This window comes from Amphibalanus amphitrite, unplaced genomic scaffold (assembly GCF_019059575.1).
Source record: "Amphibalanus amphitrite isolate SeventyFive unplaced genomic scaffold, NRLGWU_Aamphi_draft 000346F_arrow, whole genome shotgun sequence".
In the NCBI taxonomy this organism is placed as follows: Eukaryota; Metazoa; Arthropoda; class Thecostraca; order Balanomorpha; family Balanidae; genus Amphibalanus; species Amphibalanus amphitrite.
Window position 1 is genome coordinate 231,070 of NW_024881841.1, and position 21,031 is coordinate 252,100.

General features: G+C 45.9%; 1 protein-coding gene across 2 annotated transcripts in view; it reads right to left on the bottom strand.

The window, feature by feature from the left end:
- Positions 1 to 21,031, bottom strand: part of LOC122389159 (alpha-1-inhibitor 3-like) — a 53,250-nt gene that overhangs the window by 30,161 nt on the left and 2,058 nt on the right. For both annotated transcript variants that reach the window (XM_043380897.1, XM_043380898.1), the window contains exons 2-14: positions 16,676 to 16,851; positions 16,164 to 16,279; positions 15,255 to 15,380; positions 14,762 to 14,878; positions 14,338 to 14,492; positions 11,371 to 11,515; positions 4,016 to 4,108; positions 3,653 to 3,805; positions 3,089 to 3,222; positions 2,403 to 2,589; positions 1,146 to 1,325; positions 571 to 750; positions 177 to 267 (exon numbers count right to left, since the gene is read on the bottom strand). In XM_043380897.1, coding sequence (XP_043236832.1) covers positions 177 to 267; positions 571 to 750; positions 1,146 to 1,325; positions 2,403 to 2,589; positions 3,089 to 3,222; positions 3,653 to 3,805; positions 4,016 to 4,108; positions 11,371 to 11,515; positions 14,338 to 14,492; positions 14,762 to 14,878; positions 15,255 to 15,380; positions 16,164 to 16,279; positions 16,676 to 16,851 — 1,853 coding nt within the window. The remainder of the gene's footprint in view (positions 1 to 176; positions 268 to 570; positions 751 to 1,145; positions 1,326 to 2,402; positions 2,590 to 3,088; positions 3,223 to 3,652; positions 3,806 to 4,015; positions 4,109 to 11,370; positions 11,516 to 14,337; positions 14,493 to 14,761; positions 14,879 to 15,254; positions 15,381 to 16,163; positions 16,280 to 16,675; positions 16,852 to 21,031) is intronic.

Consider the following 21,031-nt stretch of genomic DNA (forward strand, 5'->3'; position numbering starts at 1 on the left):
TTTTCCACTTAGCATACAATTTCTTTTAGCTTAGCCAGGGGCCCGGCGGGCTGGGCTATATAGTCGACCGCGGCAGCTGCAGCAACGGAATATTACTCAGTGGCTGTAATGAATTCCCCAGTGGCGTTTGGTGGTACTCAATGGCTGTACTGACCTCCTCGCTGTTCAGTACTCACAGATGCCGCAGAGCGAGTTGCGCGCTCCCCGAATGGTGAGCACTGCCGGATCGCCCGGCTCGACCTTCTCCTGGTCCCAGGATACCTTCACCTGAGCACACCATCAGCTGGGTCATGCATAGGACAGCGGTCGAGTAGCGCAACAGAATATAGGCACGACAGCACTCAAGTGACGCGGCATAGGAGCAATGCAAATATAGTATTTGGACAGCATAGACATAGAGTGGTTGAATATCATGATTGTGACAAAAATAGGACAATAAATGGTGAAAAGAACAATAGTAAGGTATATATTTGGATGACTTGAACGTCTATATCAAAATATGTCTACATACTATGCACGCGTCCATTTTCAACGAGATCTAATAAGTGAGTTAGCTCTATGCTCCCGTACTCGGTTTTGGAAGCAGTTAGCGACGCTGTACGTCTTTGAATCGGCGATTGTTTCACCCAGGCCGTTGACGTAGTAGACGAGCACTTTGAAAGAAGGCGACACTTTGAAATTCAGCTTGATTTCGATGGATCCGTCGCGTGCCACCTTACCAGAGGTATGAATCTGACCTCGGGTCATGACCTGCGCGGCGGAGGAGCTGGTCAGCTAGGCGGCATCAGCAGATATTTATTGGAATATGGGATGACCTAACTGAAAATGAACATGCTACACAAAACACGACGAGAGTGACTTAACGTACCCGATGACGGTCTAGGATGGTTAGCGTACGATTGCTGATCATGTAAACAGATTGCACTATCAGCGCGTAGCAGGTACGTACATATCCTGGTTAATCCGTGGTTACTTACACTTAATGCGGTACCCAAACAGGTAACCAAAGTCCAAACACCAGTAGGTACGGTTTTATGCAAGGCGTGCAGCCTATAGGTTTCGTCAATTCAATCACAGAAACAGAGTAAGCTTGAAGACACAAAAAGACAAAACGCAAGGAGCTAAGGGCACTTGGAGTCACTTACCAAATACGTCATTTGCGGCACTTTGATGTTCGACTTAACGGTGAGTCGGAGGCTACCCTCGCACTTCAGACCGTATGGGTCCCTCACGGGCACGATCGAAATGTACGAGTCGGTCAGAGAGAACCATCCCTTGAGCGACACGTAGTCGCTCCCGGACAGGCCGGACCGACGAGTCCGCACCTGCAGAATGGAACAGTCGTTAATGTCTCATCCGAGGCTGCATACATTCGGACGGCTCATTGTCAAAATCATGTCTTTAATTACTGAAGACATGCTTTTGGACTCGAGATTCCGTGCGCATGTTTGCCCGGGCGCTCATTGTTTGAGCGCACGGTTCATCCGATGTGAAATAGTGGCCCGCTGTGACTGGAAGCGGGCCATCACAGCCGGTCTGAGCGGGGTCCCACAGCCGGTCTGAGCGGGGTCCCACAGCCGGTCTGAGCGGACCCACAGCCGGTCTGAGCGGGGTCCCCGCGGGGTCCCACAGCCGGTCTGAGCGGGGTCCCACAGCCGGTCTGAGCGGACCCACAGCCGGTCTGAGCGGGGTCCCAGCGGGGTCCCACAGCCGGTCTGAGCGGGGTCCCACAGCCGGTCTGAGCGGACCCACAGCCGGTCTGAGCGGGGTCCCAGCGGGGTCCCACAGCCGGTCTGAGCGGGGTCCCAGCGGGGTCCCACAGCCGGTCTGAGTGGGGTCCCACAGCCGGTCTGAGCGGGGTCCCAGCGGGGTCCCACAGCCGGTCTGAGCGGGGTCCCAGCGGGGTCCCACAGCCGGTCTACTCGGGCCCACAGCCGGTGCGGGCCCCATCCGGTCTGAGCGGGGTCCCACAGCCGGTCTGAGCGGGGTCCCACAGCCGGTCTATTCGGGCCCACAGCCGGTCTGAGTGGGGTCCCACAGCCGGTCTGAGCGGGTCCCACAGCCGGTCTGAGCGGGGTCCCACAGCCGGTCTGAGCGGACCCACAGCCGGTCTGAGCGGGTACCACAGCCGGTCTGAGCGGACCCACAGCCGGTCTGAGCGGGTACCACAGCCGGTCTGAGCGGACCCACAGCCGGTTTGAGCGGGGCCCCATCCGGTCTGAGCGGACCCACAGCCGGTCTGAGCGGGGCCCCATCCGGTCTGAGCGGGGTCCCACAACGGGTCTACTCGGGCCCACAGCCGGTCTGAGCGGGGTCCCACAGCCGGTCTGAGCGGACCCACAGCCGGTCTGAGCGGGGTCCCACAGCCGGTATGAGCGGGGTCCCACAGCCGGTCTACTCACATTGACGTTGCTGGAGATGATACCGGCAGACTGGGGCGCAATGCGGAACCGAATGCGACCGTCCTTGTTGCTCTTGTACTCATTGCATGATTCTTGGTCTGTCTTGGATGGTATTGCAGGATAAATGATTGGCAGCTTGTTGAAGTCCTTGCTCACCAGCTTGACTCCTCTGCTGGCTGTCTGGTAACTGTTTTTCACAAATATTCATTTTTGTTAATGTGTTTGCACTGGATTTAGCAAGACATACAAATATTATGATGAAAAAATGTTGTACCAAATACGACAAAAACCATTATACGGCATGAATTATATCCTCAAAGCCAAAATCTTCGACGCTGGCATCTAATTCTATACTTACTGAACACATGAAAAGTTTCAGAACAGGTCATGTGTTTACTGTCCAAGTAATATTGACCAAACCGGAAACCAAATGGCATGCTGCTGCAAAATTTTAATGACAGCTCCATTGCCAAACCAGGCCATATAGTAATATATGCTGCGATTCGTGATTTACTATTTCGATATTTGATATTTCGTTCGGAACCCGTCGCAATAAATTCCACACACAAAAGCTGGATTACAGCAACGAAAAAGATATGAGCCCATTTTACGATCATGGATAACTTCATCACTTTCTGTAGATCGGTTAAATGGGAACGGAAATCAACACTTTCAATGCTACTTACGACGGGTATGCTATAAACGGATTTTCCGACTTTTTGATCGGCTTGATCGCTCCTTGGTCAATGAAGGACTCTGTGTGACAAACTTGCAGGGTCTCATCGGAGAGCGGGTCGCCATCCGCTCCCTTCACTGTGACCTGCAATGAATGGTGTCAGAAGCTATATGTTGCTTGTTGTGCAGCACACGACAAAGGCAACAAGGAAAGACAATACCTGCAAACAGGACTTCAAAATACTCCACACTCTGCTTCACTTAACTACGCAATACCTATACCACAATCGCACCACAGACTGTCGCACCCGCTGATCATGTTCATTTAGCCCTTCTTAAGCCTGAAACAGACTCTTTCCGCAGTCAGGGAATCGCATGCGAGAGCCTATTCAAGTACATGGAAGCACGCTCCCATCAATCGCACGCAACTCCCGCATGCGATTGATGCGGGAAGAATTATAACGTATTTGAATAGGTTCTTGCATGCGATTTCCTGAATGCGGAACGAGTCTGTTTCACCCCTTAGGCACATTCATCACAATGTGAGTGATGAATAAGTTATCATGTACACTTACAAATCCAATGTATTCCAGACCGGGCTTGATGAACTTGGTGCCGGGCCGTTCGTCGATTTCGACGCTGATGCGCGGCGTCTGGATGGGTATGACGAGGTCGGAGCCCAGCACCAGGCCCGTGCCCGCCTCCGTCACGTTGGCCTGGATAATCACCTGACAGTGGGAGGCACACAGAGAAGCACGTCACCACCGGCCGCCGCACCGCCTGGCGGAGGTGCTCAATCGTACCAATACTGAACAAATTGGGTGGGAATACAGCACCAGCCACTATAGAGATGCGGGCACTACATAAAGAGGCATGAAGTTATTGTTTCATGGGAAGCAGCCTTCAGAGTTGAATGGGTAGTGACGAAGAACACTTGCCTGGTTTACGTAGATTCCGCGGTTTCTGAACGTTTTGCCGACTCCGATTTTCGACAAAAGAACGTCAAATTCTGCGCAGCCCTTCGAGTCACTCTGCCAAAAAAAGTATTACTTTTTTAGGTAAAACAACTGAAAACGTGCAAAATATAAACCATTTTTAACTTGATGGCTTGAAACGTTATTTTGGGCGTTGCTATGAATATGAGTGTCACGAGAAGAAATGATACCCTTTTGCTCATGTAATTCGGTTAACTCTCGCCCCGCCGGGGGGGGGGGACAACATGCCCCCTGTGGTTCTCCCTTAACATCAAGAAAACCACTGCGCGCAGCGCCACCAAATTTTCGGTACCTTACCGGGCATCAATTTGACACCTTCACACAAATTTTCAAGTCTTAGGTCACTTTAAGTCAGGAGTTATTGAGGTCAAACTGAGGTCATGTTCGAGCAAAAATTGAGCAAAAAACAATTTTTGAAACGCTGACAAAAGCTACAGTTATCAATAAATTTCAAAGTCCTTTATGTGGTCGTGTAGAAAAAAAAAGACGGCGCTACAAATCTGCTATCGCTGATTTTCAAAATTCTGTGATTTTACCACAAAAAAAAAATAAAAAACAAATATAAAAAAGCAAAACAAATCCCGAAAGTTTTTCGAATTTCGAAAAACAGAATATAGAATTATAGATGATAGTCCCTGCACTCATCTATCTGCAGAGGCGGATCCAGCTCAGAGTTTTTTGGGGGGGCAAACCATAACAATTTATCGATTCTTTCCATGCATCGTCCATAGGCGTAATGTTAAAATTATGCCGTTTGGGGTGGGGGGCAAATGCCCATTTTGCCCCCTCCCCCTGGATCCGCCACTGTCTATCTGCATACCGAATTTTAGATCGATATGCGATTTTTTGACCATGTTATAGGGAAAAACTGTTCAAAATTCAATACGTCAAATTTTTGAACTAAATTTTTGGCCATCTAGACCACATAGCGCAAAACAAAGACCACCATTAGACACCGCGTGTAACAAGCTGCATCGAATTGATGCCCATTTTATGCAAAAATTATTAACCCTCGCCCCGTTGGGGGGGGGCCATTTTGGCCCCCCCTGTGGTTTTTCCTGAATAGCAAGAAAACGGCGGCGCGCAGCGCCGCCAAATTTTCAGTACCTTTCCGGGCATCAATTTGACACCTTCACACCAAATTTCAAGTCTTAGGTCACCTTAGGTCAGGAGTTATTGAGGTCAAACTGAGGTCATGTTCGAGCAAAAATGAGCAAAAAACATGCAATCTTGAAACGCTCACCAAATCTACAGTTATCAAGCAATTTCAAAGTTCTTTATATGGTCTAATAGACAAAAAGCGGCGCTACAAAACTGCTATCTCGGATTTTCAAAATTTTGGGTTTTTGACCAAAAAAATTTCAAAAAATTGTTTTTTTTTAAACTAAAAAAAAATCCAAAATTTTTCCGAATTTTGAAAAAACCGGAATATATGTGATAGTCCCTGCGCTCTTCTATATACATACCAAATTTCAGATCGATATCTCGTTTTTTGGCCAAGTTATAGCGAAAAAACTGTTCAAAAATGATGACGTCAAATTTTTGAACTCAATTTTTAGCGATTCTAGACCTCGTACGGCAAAACAAAGACCACCATTGAACTCCCCGTGACAAGCTGCACCGATTCGATACCCATTTTATGCAAAAATATCAACTTTGAAATTTGACCTTTTTTGACCTGACCTTGACCTGACCTTGACCTGACCTTCACCAAAACGTGACCTAAGCTGGCCCCAAAGGCTGCCTGACCCACATAATCGCATTTGTCATGTAAAATGGACCATAAAACATGTATCACACGACACTTTCATATTGTGACCCCCCAGTGACCTGACCTCAGTGACCTGACCTGGTATCAGTGACCTCAACTAGCAAAATATGTGTTTGAAGAACATTTCCCCATCGATGATTTTCAATGAAATGCATTTTACTCGATTTTACAACGCATTTCTTGAAATGCCTGTAAACGGTGAAAATTGGACCTTTGACCTGACCTGTGACGTCATCGGTTTGACCTAGGTCAATAAAATTGGGTCACAAGGTAGTTCCCTGATAGGGCTATCCAACACCGTTTGCCGCTTGTCGCTACGTTGCGTGGTTCTCGAGATCTTAGGGGGGGCCAAAATGGCCCCCCCCCCCCAACGGGGCGCGTTGCTCGGCAGAGCCCAACGGGGCGCGGGTTAAGTTTAAAATTTGACCTAGTTTGACCTGACCTTCACCAGAGCAGAGCATAACATACACTGGCCCCAAAGGCTGCCTGACCCACATAATCACATTTGTCATGTAAAATGGACCATGAAACATACATCACATGATATTTTCATAGTGTGACCCTCAGTGACTTGACCTCTGTGACCTGACCTGGTATCAGTGACCTCAAATAGCAAAATATGTGTTTGAGGAACAATTAGCCATCGATGATTTTCAATGACATGCATTTTACTTGATTTTACAACACATTTCTTGAAATGACTGTGAACGGTGAAAATTCGGCCTTTGACCTGACCTGTGACGTCATTGGTTTGACCGAGGTCAATGATATTGGATCAAAAGGTAGGTCCCTGTTGGGACTATCTAACACCCTTTGCTGTTTGTCGCTATGTTGCGTGGTTCTCGATATCTTAGGTTGGGGCCAAAATACCCCCCCCCCCCCCAACGGGCGCGCTGCTCGGCAGACCCCAAACGGGGCGCGGGTTAACTTTAATTCTGAGCAAAACGCTATTTCTTGATTCTTCCTACTTGTCAGCGTTATTTGGATCTTTTTATTGTCGACATTTATTAAACAGAAATAACCAATAGCTTTTTATCGGAGTATTCAGTAGCCGTTTTCACGACGGCCATCTGGTACACATCTAGTGCACATTTGTTGCACATTTTTTAAAATAAATTTAGGCCGAACCTTTTCATGAGAAGGATTCACAAGGACAAAGCCACCGCTAAGCGAAGCTTGTTGCGGTGACCCTGCCCTCTACCCTCCGATCGCCAATTCCAGTTCTATGGCAAATTTAGAGTCCAAAGTTTAACGTGCGCACATAGCCACGCACGGCCGGTCCCCTCACTGACTTCGCCTGGCTACGGCCTGCCACCAACCGCAACCATACCTGGGGCATTCCACGATAGATCGTACCAGGCCCGTCACCCTCATCTCTCAGATTTGAATGAAAATTGGTACAAAGGGTAATCATAGGCTCCAAAAACACCTGCCAAAATATCAGACTTCTCAGATGAAAACTTTTTGAGTTACATTGCATAATATTTTCTTAACTTCAGATTGTAAGGGTGAGTTTGATGAGCTATAACTCAAAAACGAGCTAAGCAAGCAACAAACGGTAAACAGCTTTGAATTAACGATGAATCAAAGATAAATACAGTATTTTTAAAATTGGAAAGAAAAGCTTTACATATTGAAAAAAGTCGTAGTATTTTTTTTAAATTGTCTATAATGGCCCTTGGGACCAAAATTTTTGCCATTTTTATTTCTTCAAAATAAACCTCAGGTCCTTTAAAATCGACATGCAAAAAATTAGAAAGGTGTTCTTTCTACATATATGTTCCTCATTTACATGTAGGTACAAAATGGGTTTCCGGGGGGTCGGTACGACCCCAGCTCGCCGTTTCGCCTCTAATGGAGCTAGAACCTTGCGGAAAAACGAGCATGTGCGCCGTTACAAGATGCATCGAATGATACCAAATTTTAAGGTCTCGGGTTCATTGGTGACCCCTGAGGTCATTTCAAGTGACCCAAAATTACGGGTCCGGTTTTTGATAGATAACTTCGCAACAAATGGTCGCAGAGCCGCGATTTTAGCATCTTTGTGTTTGCCTAGCTCCGGCGCGTCGAATGGTATACTGTTTGTTCTGGTGAAGTCAGCTTAAGTCGCTGACCTCGGGTAAGTACACTGCCGTGTATTTGGCTCCGCGCCCCGACCGGGCGGCCCAGCCGGCAGCCAGCCCCCGGGCATCACGTGACCGCCCCGAGTCCGCGGCAAAGCCAACCAGCGCGGCGCTGGACAAACAGCGCCGCTACAGAGATGGTTTACAGTCGGGTCAGGCCACGAAGCTGGGTGAATGAGATCATTTTGCACATCATTCGATTCGCAAGGTCTTCCCGAGTCCATTGGTAGCCTTCCCGTCTCTCTAGCTCAATTTGATCGAGAGTTATTGACGAAAAACTCTTATGACCCTAGTGACGTACGAATGACGTCACGCAAGGTCAACAACGCAAAAGTGAGGCAAAAATGACTTCAATTGAACTTTCAGTAACCAGTGATGTCACTACGCAGCTTTACCACACCATTTGTAGGCTCTCTTCCAAAATCACAATTCGAGACCATTACGGTGACGCAAAATAAGTGCATTTATAGAAAGAACACCTTCCTAATTTTTTGCATGCTGCTTAAAAATGATCCAAAAATGTTTTTAAGCAAATAAAAATTCAAAAAAATGGTCCCAAAGGCATAAAAATGCAAATGAAAGGAAACTCGAGGTGTTATATATAAAAATAGTATATATTTCAAAATTTTAAAAATGCATATTATTCTTTGTTTCAATGCAAGTTCAATGCCGTATAGCATTTGGCATTTGGATTATCCGTCTTAGAGTTACAGCCCACCAAACTTGGGGCTGCAACGCAAGATCCAAAACATGTTATACACTATAAACTCAAAAACCACTCGTCTGATAAGCCTGAAATTGTTATAGGAGGATTCAGAGCCCCTGATTACCCCTTAGACCAATTATCGTTAAAATCCGAGAGATGAGGGTGTCAAATTGGAAAAAAGTGGTACGATCTATCGTGGAATGCCCCACCTGTCAGTAGGCCCATAAATGTCAAGCGCCCGTCGCGCTTCGAACCCGGACTGTTGTAACCGGGAACCAGGGGCGGATCCAGAAAATCTCCAAGGGAGGGGCCATTAGAAACCAGGAGGCCCCCCATAATCCCACCTGTTGGAGGCCCCATCTTCCCACTTGTTGCCCCCCCCCCAAAAAAAAAACTGCGTCTATTGAGCTTATCTAGCTGTTCAGGCAACATCTCAACATCTGTGCAGGCTTGGAGGCCCTCTGTGCAGGTTAGGAGGCCCTGTAAAAGTGGTCATCTCTGTGAGTATAAGAGACCTCCAAGTTATGAAAAGCTTTACCAATCTTCTAACAAAGAAGTCTTCTCAGCTAGTCTTCTAAGAAATAACTAAGTGGGTAGGTTAAAAAAAACTCATCGGATTTCGGCCACTTTATTTTCAGGAGGCCCCCTTTTCAGCTTTTTAACTTTTTAACTTTTTATTTTATTTTTGAAAAAAATCGGCCAAGGGGGGGGGGCCATGGCCCCCATGGCCCCCCCCCCTTGTATCCGCGCCTGCCGGGAACGCGTGCTCTCACCACGCGGAGTCCAACGCTCTACCAACTGAGCTACGGGACCGGCAATATTAGGTGCAGATTTGGTCAAATTAGGTGCATTCGCCCGATAGCCCTAGGGGACTATCCCACCTTCTAAAATGTTGTTAAAACCAGTTAAATTGTGCCCGACTTTATAGATTGGATGACCAGGAACACGGTTCTGGCATTTATTTTTCATTAAACATCTTAGGCTTCCCATATTCCAAACACAAACTTTCAAATATGTGACGTCACAGCCCAAAATTACCTCCTTCCCCAGGCCACATTACTGTCACAAAGCTGATTCTTTTTACTCTGTAGGCACCACAACAAAGTTCAGACCAAGTTTTAAGCGATTTTTCAACGAACAAACCCATTTAAATCAGAATGACTAAGCGAGGTGACGTCACACTAACGGTCGCTCCATGTTGAAGATAGGGCCTTGTACAAGGCCCATTTTCAAATGAAGGGAACGAATTTCTTCAACACCAAGAGGCCGCGGGGGTTGCAACCTAGATAGATAGTGGTTTCTGAACCTCGCCGCAAACTTGGCTATCTCAACTCAAACCCCATGTTAACCCTATTAGTGGCAGGGGGGGTTGTTTTTATCCACCCCTCAGGTTTTTCGGGAATATCTCCGAAACCGCTGAAGCTACGATGCTGAAATTTTCTGACTTTTCCTAAAACTAAATTGGGCTAATTCCCTGAAAATTTCAAGTTCATAACTTTACCAGGGGCGGCTCCAGAGCACTGGGAATTGGGGGTCCTATTCGTGAAGCGAGTCATTTGGGCGAAGATCACGATGCTGCACCAGTTTTACGAACAGTGAATGAAAGGTATCATGTGATAACATATACAGTTATTGTGCATCCTCTTTTGACACGTTTTTGCTATAATAGGCGGATCCAGGCGTCCAAAAAGGGGGGTTATGTTTTACCTCCCAACATAGGTGCCCTGACACCGCCTATGCATGACCAATACAATTGTAGTCGTTCTATCATAAGAAAATTGTAACATAACAAGACCATTACCACCCTTTTTAGAAACAGTACCAACAAAAACCTTATTTACTATACTTTTTGTGTACCCCCAATCTCAATGATCTGTATCCGCCTATGATTTTTGAAAATGCATATTTTTAGGATCCATGTGAATTCCTGGTTCATTCTCTATCGATCGGCAAAAGTTGCGTTAGGATTGGTTCAGAAACCTGGCCGCGATAAACAGTCTAAAATGTATCTGCAATTTGCCCGTTTTTACCCCCCTCTACCCCCCTGTTGACATTTTTTAATTTTTATTTTTTAGAAATGTAGATCACGTTGAGCGAAATTGAATGCCGTTTGAATTTTGAAAATCGGCCCGTTAGATCTCGAGATATCAAGGGGGGGTCGTAAACAGCCCCCCCCCCCCCCTGCCACTAATAGGGGTATACCAGGAGCCTGCCACTAATAGGGTTAAAGGTGGGATAGTCCCTTTAACTATAGGTAGGTCATAGACTACTCTATATCAGTAGACACAGTAGTAACACAGTAAGCAGTCCATGATAGGGTATACCTATTGAGCCGTATAAAATGTTCAAAGCCGGGATCCTCCAGGCAACAAGGTCAATCCCTAGAGCCCGCTGCTAGAAAAGAGAGGCTCAATTGCAGTGTTGTCAAGCATAATGCCACCGTACCAAATGCGTTAGTCTGTATTATTTACACTAAGTTCTATTGGGAAATTTCGAGTGCTTAACTATTTTGGTAGTTGATCCCAAGTTATTCACTCCTAACGTCAGTAACAAAAGACTACCTAGTATAATAGAATAAATAAGAGCGATCATCTGCAGGTGAATTTAAGAAAGGAGAACAGAACAGGTGCTGCAATGAACCTCTGAGTGCTGGGCGCGGGTTCCAGTGAGCACTCACAGAGTTGCTGAGCTAGCTTACCGTGTCCTCTAGCGTTATGTTAGATGGCGTCTCTCCTCGTCGGTCCAGCTCTCCGTATCTGTTTCGTGAGTAGAAGTAGGAAGGAACCGTGCGTTTGGCAAACAGCACAACGTCGGCCGACGAAACTGGCTCTCCAAAGGTGTACCTGACAACAGTTCGACGCATCATACAGACAGCTCTGGCAGCCATAGGCGGCGGAACGGGGAGGGCACCGGGGAACCGTGCCCCCCTTTGATTTTGGCATTTTAACATTAGCCCTATGGGCGTTGCATGGAAAGAATGGGACCAAAAGTCGTCAGTGCCCCCCCCCCCTTAATTGAAGGTGTTCCGCCGCTACTGCACTGGGCACCTTTTCGATTTCGAACAGATATACGTGTCATGTTCTTTTTCATGTTCGCATGCTGCGAGTCACATACAAAAATGGAAGCAACTTGCGAGTCGCAGCCTATTTCGTTATTTCTACATCCAACCGGGGAAAACAATCGGAGCATATGTGATATAACAAATGCCGATGATCTACCCAAGAAAGCTTAAGCCCGATATCTTCAAAAATAGCCAAGCCATCAATTTTTACATTGTACCTTAATTTTTCATCATTATCAAACATTCACATTAATTCAATTTCCAGTACGGTTTAGACATCGCACACCCAAAAATAGCACCTTCGTGTTCCTGTGCTCAAACTGTACCTATCTGATAGAGAACTTTTTTTGTTCAAAAACTTCAACTTCAAAGTTTGGCCTTTTCTGTATTAACTCTTAATGGCAACCTAACCTTTTGCTATATTCAGCTGAACGTGGCTTCGGAAGGCACAGACGACCCTAATTAAGATATATGTGGCCAAAATGAACCATAAAACATGTGCCACATGGCCCATTCATAATTCACAATTTCCGAGAACTACGTAGCCTGACCTAGCCTAGACCTGACACATAAAAAGTACAAGCTTGGCTCTCTCAGCTCTAGCTACCTCATCTATTAGCTCATTGGACATTCGTAAGTACCAGTAAAACGCCTGAGGGCGACAAACGGAGCGAGCGAGAGGGTGAGCCTTGCACGTGCGAAATCGTGAGGGGTACCTCCAACTGACTTGTGCACCGCGGCACCCTTCTAACCGGTCTCTAGCAATGTGCCAAATTTGAGCGCAATCGGCCTAGCCGTTCTCGAGATCTGGAAGCGGCACCCTGCACGTGCGCGCGCACGTGCAAAATGGGTCCTAACTGACTTTTGCACGGCACACTACTAACCGGTCCCTAACTATGCACCAAATTTCAGCGCAATCGGTTCAGCCGTTCTCGAGTTCTGGAATCGACCCCTGCACGTGCGCAAGTGCAGCAACACCCCAACTGTGGCATATGGATATGCACTGCCTAGTGGGTGCCTACCTACATGCTAACTTTCAGCGCAATCGGCCAAGTAGTTACCGAGATACTGCAATTGTTACAAAACTGACACCTCTTCGTTTTGCACGTGGCACGTGCATAAGGCGTCACCCACATGTATCGGGAGCAGTCCAATACTTGATAGAAGAAATGAAGCTACCCTACAAAAATTACCGCATGTTAATCGGTCAAGTGGTTGCTAAGATATAAGCCTCGCAAAAGCGTTACAGGCCGCCGGCTGGGCCGGGCCGCTCATACTGAGATTTTCCCGTTATGGAAAAGACTACGCTCGCTTCGCTCGCTCCGTAACAAAGTACGTACAGCCCTCAGCACACTGCGTGGTAGGTATTCGTTTTTCGACAAAACCGTAAATAGTTACCCCTCAAAGGCTATATTATCAGTCAGTCAGAAATCTGATTGCACATAGATGCCTATACCGGGTGGCCCAAAAAAAACGTTCCGAACTTTGGAGGCCTATATCTCAAATTCGAGTGCAAATAACGAGCCAAAATTTTCATCGAGTTTCTGTCACTTCTTTGCGCATTGGTATGCCAAATAATAACCCTGTATCATCATTTTCAAGCCAGCAATCTTATGTTGAATGAAGTAAGACGTTTTTGCTTTTTTTGCCGTTGTTGAACGGAAGTAATGATTGGCTTAGACGTACAATGTTAGAAAAAATACAAAAAATATAACGGCTTGAATGATACCAGCATGTGTGTTGCTATTTTATATTTTTTTTGTCACACTTATGTGCTAAATATTACAATACTAAGCCAAAGTTGTGTTAATGGATGCCATTCGTTTCAACACAAGATCTGTTTCAAGGCGAAGGAGTGGCACGGTGCATGGGTTACTGCTGATCGCCCTCCCCTCAAGAAGATCAAATAGTAAATCGACCGAATAAGGAAAAAAGCTAGAGGGAATGTGTCACCCTGAGGCCTGAACCACCAATGAGACTAGTTGCCAGTAGCAGTCATGGCTGTAGGCCGTGGTGCCGAGATGGAAGTGGCCCGTTCACTCACATTTTTGGTAAACATCAGAGCAAAAAAGTGATTTTTACATGGCATGCTAGAAACACGAACCGTTTAAAAAGTAATTGACCGAATAACATAAAAATCACACCATTTACTGAAAATGTGTGCCGCATTGACTATTCGAAGTTTCAATGTTGTATCTTTATCACTTTCTGAGAAATATTGATTTGAAGTTGGGAACGTTTTTTCTGGGCCACCCGGTATATGGCCTTGCATAGATGCGCAGCCGCAATGTCCCACTCCTTCGATTGGGTCTATCAAGTATGCGCCTAGTATGGCAGCAAAAAGCAAAAGTTTGTTTTGGGGACAAGTATATACAGTATACACTATACTTTTGTGTATTGTTGCCAAACTGGAAGTAAAATGTACCTATACCATGGTAATCCCAATCTAAGGTGATGAGTCTCGCGCGTCTTGCTGTTACGATTTCAGAGTGACCGATAGCACATTATTCGAATTATTATCGAATTTGTCGAAAAAAAAGAATACCTATCACGCAGTGTGCAGAGGGCTATACATTCATATCTCCAACACAACACTCAACTTACTTGGCACAAACTTTGAGAGTAACAGTGTTGGCACCTCGGACAATAAACTTGGGTCCAGTGACGGTGACTTCGAACCGGGGCAGGACAAACTCGTCCACTTCAAATGTCTGCTTTGTGATACGATCTCCACGCTTCACGTGTATCGTCCACATGCCCTGCGGCAGAGGTCAGCCCAGAGATCAGCGTGAGGTCACGGTCATATAGGTCGTTCTGGCTGCTCCCATGTCAGCTTACTCCATGAATGTGGCTCCCGTGTCAGTTTGACTCAATAAAGGTGGCTCTCGTGTCAGATTGACTCAATAAAGGTGGTTTCCAAGCTGTTTTGACTCAATAAAGGTAGCTCCTGTGCCAGTTTGACTCAATAGAGGTGACTCCCGTGTCGGTGTGACTCACCAGAGGTGGCTCCCGTGTCGGTGTGACTCACCAGAGGTGGCTCCTGTGTCAGTTTAAATGACAGGGCTATGATGCCCGAGCTGGTGGTTTTCTGGTTCCATTGCGCCAGCCGGGTGCCGGCGGGAGTTGTGATGTAGATCTGATCGACCTGTAGAACCAATGAGACGAGAAATAATACCAAATGGTAGTGAACAGGTGACCTGGCGAGCTCGGCAGGCCACAGCACAGATGCTTAGCACATTTCTACCACGTTTGCGTCTTTCCGGAGAAGTCTCGCTTTCATTCATCATTATGAGTATCTTATTTGTTTATCATGCTGCTTTGCAGCTTCTTTGTTTGCAATAATCGACAGTGAACTGTGAATGAGTCATTATTCAACAGACTCAAACCTTAACTTCACTAATTATAAGCAATTCATCTCTGAGTGATTCGCGTGCGGTCACTTTTGAATGAGACCGCATGCGCCGGTCATTCCTTTGGTCAGTTTGGACACAAACAGCTCGTGATGTGCGCTGCTGTCTCACCGTCTCCTCCTGGGCGGTAAGATCGCTCTTCAGCGTCACCACGCGGAACAGCACCTCCTGGCCGGCCTTGTACTTGGACTTGTCCGTCTGCACCAGTGTCACCAGTGTGTAGGGCACCACATTGACCTGGGAACACGCGCAACACCATTCCGATGACCGTGAGTGATCGGCCCGCACTTCACTGCAACGGAGGTCTGCGTCAGGGGCTGCAACGGGCTCACTGCCGGTATGCAGGTATTTTGTACAATTGCTATAAGCTCAAACGAGGAACCTAAAAAGACGCAGAACGCAAAATCGAAAACATATAACAGAAAACACAAAGGAACACGTCAATATTTTTGGATATACATATGTAGCATATATAAATTTAGCTCCAATGTTTGAATGAACGGATTGACGGAGCAGGAGCCTATACGCTAAGCAGATCTTGCTGCGTATACCCCGACCCCTACCATCCGATCGCGCAATGCTGGGTAACGGAATAATTTAGATGCCAAAGTTTAACGTGCACTTCTAAGTCGGACACGGCCTGTCCCACTCAACGGACTTCAGGTGGTTGCGGCTGCTGCCATAAACCGCTAACAATCCCCGATCAGGAGTCTCAAATATAGAGCGCCGGAGCGACTCGAACCCGGGCTCTCACTACTGGGAGTCATGCTTTACCAATTGAGCTACGGGAGAGGCTGTTTTGAAATAATATATGAATGATATATTAAGCCAAATCTAAGCGTTGCACCGACTGAACGCCTTCTCTCCATCACATATTATTCAAGCGAATGCCTAACGAAGCACTAACATACAGTAGTTTACGCATTACTCAAAAGAACAATTCGTTATTTTTTGTTTAGTAAAAAAAACGAACATCATGCCTATTTCCTGTGTTGTTCAAGCCACTTAGCTTATGCTTACCGGAGATGTTTTCGTCGATTGGAAGTAGTATCCCTGAACGGATACCTTCAGGTAGAGCGTGCCGGAACGTGATTTCTTCGGAATGGAAAGGGAGAAACAGCGAAAGTCCGAGGCACCTGAAAGCACAGCGCTCATTAGTGGCACCAAATATAGCTTACCGCTGCCTTCATCATGCTTGCAACACGCTTGCAGTAATATATGCAAAGTCTCTCACTCTTCTTTCATTTCCTTGCAATATAGGTAAGCATGTTGTTTGGCGAGAACTGAAGTGGAAGACTCAGTAATAGGTAGGGGTTATTTTCGACACCCTGGAAAGTAGCATTTGCTTAAAAAAAAAATAATTAGAAGATTATTCTTACCTATTTTAGATTACATTATAACACACTTACGTCCTCAGAGCTTTATAACTATTAGGCTTAAACCTAAGGACAAAGTATCGCACAACACAACGAAACAGGATTTCGTACCTTACATCCAGTCAGGTATGCAAATAAGCCGCGCAAGGAACTTACCTCTGATATATGTTGCTTTGTAGTATTTTGCTACGCTGTCAGCCGTTGTACTATTTTTCTTGGGCAGTAGGTGCACATTTAGCCGCACTGTTTGGCCTGCGAGCTTGTAAAACGATACGCAGCATTGCTCCTTCGTCCCGGCGATTAGCGACTTGGGACACGTGAGAAGAAAACCCCTGCAGACAGGCGGAGCAGCGCAGCTCAAAGACCCTGATACTGAATAAACATTATTAGAGGAATGACAAAAAATCATAAGGCCGTTTATTACCTACCCTACAAGTGTCCAAATGGCAAGCCTTTTCAACAAGTTTTGCCTTTTTTATTTCCACTTAAAATGTTCTCTGTGAAAACCTTCTCAAGAAACCCTCCCAACACAAACCACGCGGGAAAGACGTAGGCGAACTGCCCTCTGCTGGGTAACAGCAGCAACATCAGCCACCCATGCAGTTCACGTTCCATATAGGTGTGCGATGACCGTTGAATGTTATGTTTATGCATTGCGGAAGATTTTGGAACACCTATCAGTAGCTAATACAATTCCCTTCAGGCGCAGAAGAGCCAATGGCCTCAGGACTGAGATTCAAGACTATTCTGGCATTCTCGACGATAGGGGAAAAAATAGATAGAAAGATAGATAGAGAGAGAGAGAGAGAGAGAGAGAGAGAGAGAGAGAGAGAAAGAAAGAGAGAGAGAGAGAGAGAGAGAGAGAGAGAGAGAGAGAGAGAGAGAGAGAGAGAGAGAGAGAGAGAGAGAGAGAGAGAGAGAGAGAGAGAGAGAGAGAGAGAGAGAGAGAGAGAGAGAGAGAGAGAGAGAGGAACAAAGGAAAATGTCGAAGTTCGGCCATCGCAGGGGCACACTGATCAGTGATCAGCACGGTACGGAGTGTGGGAATGAAACGAAAACTCCACTTTTCGCAAGATCAAATATCAACTAGCCTATGATATTCTTGATTCACAACATCAAATCATCTGATCACACAACGTCTATCAATTTACCCTCGCCCCGCTGGGGGGGGGGGGGGCAATTTGGCCCCCCTGTGTTTTTTCCTGAATAGCAAGAAAACGGCGGCACGCAGCGCCGCCAAATTTTCAGTACCTTACCGGGCATCAATTTGACACCTCCAAACTAAATTTCAAGTCTTAGTCTCAGGAGTTATTGAGGTCAAACTGAGGTCAGGTTCGTGCAAAAATGAGCAAAAAACATGAAATCTTGAAACACTCACCAATGCTACAGTTACTTACCAATTTCAAAGTTCTTTATATGGTCATGTAGAGAAAAGACGGTGCTACAAAACTATTATCCAGGATTTTCAAATTTTTTGGATTTTGACCACTAAAAATTCAAATTTCCTGTTCCTGATCTGGCTAGCTAACCACACGAACCCCCGCTGTCCGTCTCTCGAGTACAATCAGTTGCTAACTTTTTACGAAGTCCGGCCGCTGAGTGCTAGACGAGTTCAGTGTGATGTGCTGTTTTTAGCGAAACTTTTTAGAGGACTCATCTAATCATCTTACTTATTAGAATGTTTTAATGTGCATGTTCCACCAAGACACACTAGAGCTGCATCTTTTACTCTGTTTAGCATGCCTCATAGTCGTGTAAATGCTACACTGACTAGTCTTTTTGTACGTGTCCCGCGTGTCGTAAACGAACTTATCGCCTGGAATCCCTCAGTGGACATATTTACAGACCCAATGGGAAAGTTGAAGAGGGAAGCAGCAAAATTTTCGTCAACTTTGGAAGTCTGCACTTAGCTTTAGCTTGTGTCACTTAGTATCTGTATCCATGTGTATCCTGTAATGACTGCGTATTTATGTCGTAGGTTGTGCTGCATGCGCTGACTTCACCTGTCATTGGGTTTTACGTGTTGGTGATCAATACATCATACAATCATACAATCATACAATCAATTTTTTTAGAAAAACGTGAAAAAAAATCCCAAAAGTTTTTGGAATTTCGAAAAAAAAACGGAATATATGTGATAGTCCCTGCGCTTTTCTATCCACATACCAACCAGTATAACGCCTCTTGGGGCGACTAACGGAGCGAGCGAGAGGGTGAGCCTTGCACGTGCGAAATTTCGAGGGGGTATCTCCAGCTGACTTGTGCACGGCACCCTACTAACCGGTCTATAGCGATGTGCCAAATTTGAGCACAATTGGCCCAGCCGTTATCGAGATCTGGAAGTGGCACCCTGCACGTGCGCACGTGCAAAATGGGTCCCAATTGACTTTTGCACGGCACCCTACTAACCGGTCCCTAACCATGTACCCAATTTGAGCGCCATCGGTCCAGCAGTTCTCGAGATCTGGAATCGACCCCTGCACGTGCGCACGTGCAGCAGCACCCCAACTCTGGCACATGGATATGCATTGCCTAGTGGGTGCCTACCTACATGTCAACTTTTAGCGCAATCGGCCAAGTAGTTACCGAGATATTGCAACAATTACAAAAGTGACACCTCTTCGTTTTGCACGTGGCACGTGCATAAGGGGTCATCCACATGCATCAGGAATAGTCCAATACTTTGTAGAAGGAATGAAGCTACCCTACAAAAATTACCGCGTGTAAATCGGTCAAGTGGTTGCTGAGATATAAGCGTCGCAGAATCGTGACCACGGCCGGCCGGCCGGCCGGCCGGCCGCTCATACTCAGAAATTTCCGTTATTCTACGACTCCGCTCGCTTCACTCGCTCCGTAATTACATATCGATGATACCTCTTTTTTGGCCAAGTTATAGCGAAAAACTGTTAAAAATTGATGGCATCAATTTTTGAACTCAATTTTTGGCAATTCCAGAGCACGTAGCGCAAAACAGAGACCATCATTGAACTCCCCGTGACGAGCTGCATCGAATCGATATCCATTTTATGCAAAAACATCAACTTTGAAATTTGACCTAATTTGACCTGACCTTGACCTGACCTTGACCTGACCTTCACCAGAACATAATTTAAACTGAACCCAAAGGCTGCCTGATCCACATAGTTGCATTTGACAAATAAAATGAACCATAAAACATGTATCAATGGTATTTTCATATTGTGACCCTCAGTGACCTGACCTGGCAGCAGTGACCTCAAATAGCAAAATATGTGTTTGATGAACAATACTCCATCGATGATTTTCAATGAAATGCATTTTACTCGATTTTACAACGCATTTCTTGAAATACCTGTAAACGGTGAAAATTCGACATTTGACGTGTACCTGACCTGTGACGTCATCGGTTTGACCTAGGGCAATGAAATTAGGTCACAAGGTAGTTCCCTGTTGGGGCTATCCAACACCGTTTGCCGCTTGTCGCTATGTTGCGTGGTTCTCGAGATCTTAGGGGGGGGGGAAATTGCCCCCCACCAGCAGGGCGCGTTGCTCGGCAGACCAGGGTATCGGCAGACCCCAACGGGGCGCGGGTTAAAGCAACAGTATCAAAAAGACATTACTGTGTTCGTTTATAACATCATTCAACAATGGCGGTCATTAGATTGAGGATTGATCACAAATCTTTTTCTTATGTCAAAATACCTAAGACAAACAACTTAATGTCAAAAGATATAGCACGATCTAAGGCCTAATTATATTTGATGTCGACAAAACGCATAAAAATACGAACGTGTTGCCCGAGACAAGGGGAAGTGGGTGAAATCCAATTTTAAGGTCCTAGATCATTGATCATTGATTTTAGATCATAGATCACCTAGGTCCCAGGTCAGGTCAATGGCCGACAAGCTGGGAAATCGGGACTACCAAAACTTCTGGAAGTGAAGCTGTTATGAGTTATGACTACTTTCGGGATCCTGATTTCGAATTTAATATGCGTTTTAATCAAACAACCGTGCTTTGCAGTAGATCTGGCTAGGTCAGGTCAACCAGTAGGCTAACCACACGTATCAGCTACCACTGAAGGATTTGTAGCATGCCGTAGCATGCTACGTAGGCACCAAAACTACCTCCGAAATATTCAAATGAGTGCCAAATTCGAAATAAACTCCAAAATCTGCTCTGTAAACATGTAGGACTCGAAAAGGTTAACCAAATTCATCTTAGGTCAATGACCTTGACCTAACTTTCACGTGACTTTGCTACCCACCATACTGCATGGGGCAGCCATCAATTCACATGCGGGCAAGTTTCTAATAAAAAAGTCTGTCATTCAAGGTCAGGTCACCAGGTCACGTCAAGTGACCTTACCTCATAAAAAGTTTAAAGATAGTTACACCGACTGATTGATCACTTTTGAAACTTTCAGAGATTGATAAGACTAACAATATGTATAAGATGTTTCGGACTTTTGATATCGGTAAGCTAAGGTCAGGTCAATTTTGCGACCTCTCCATTATAAGTCAATGGGAGAAA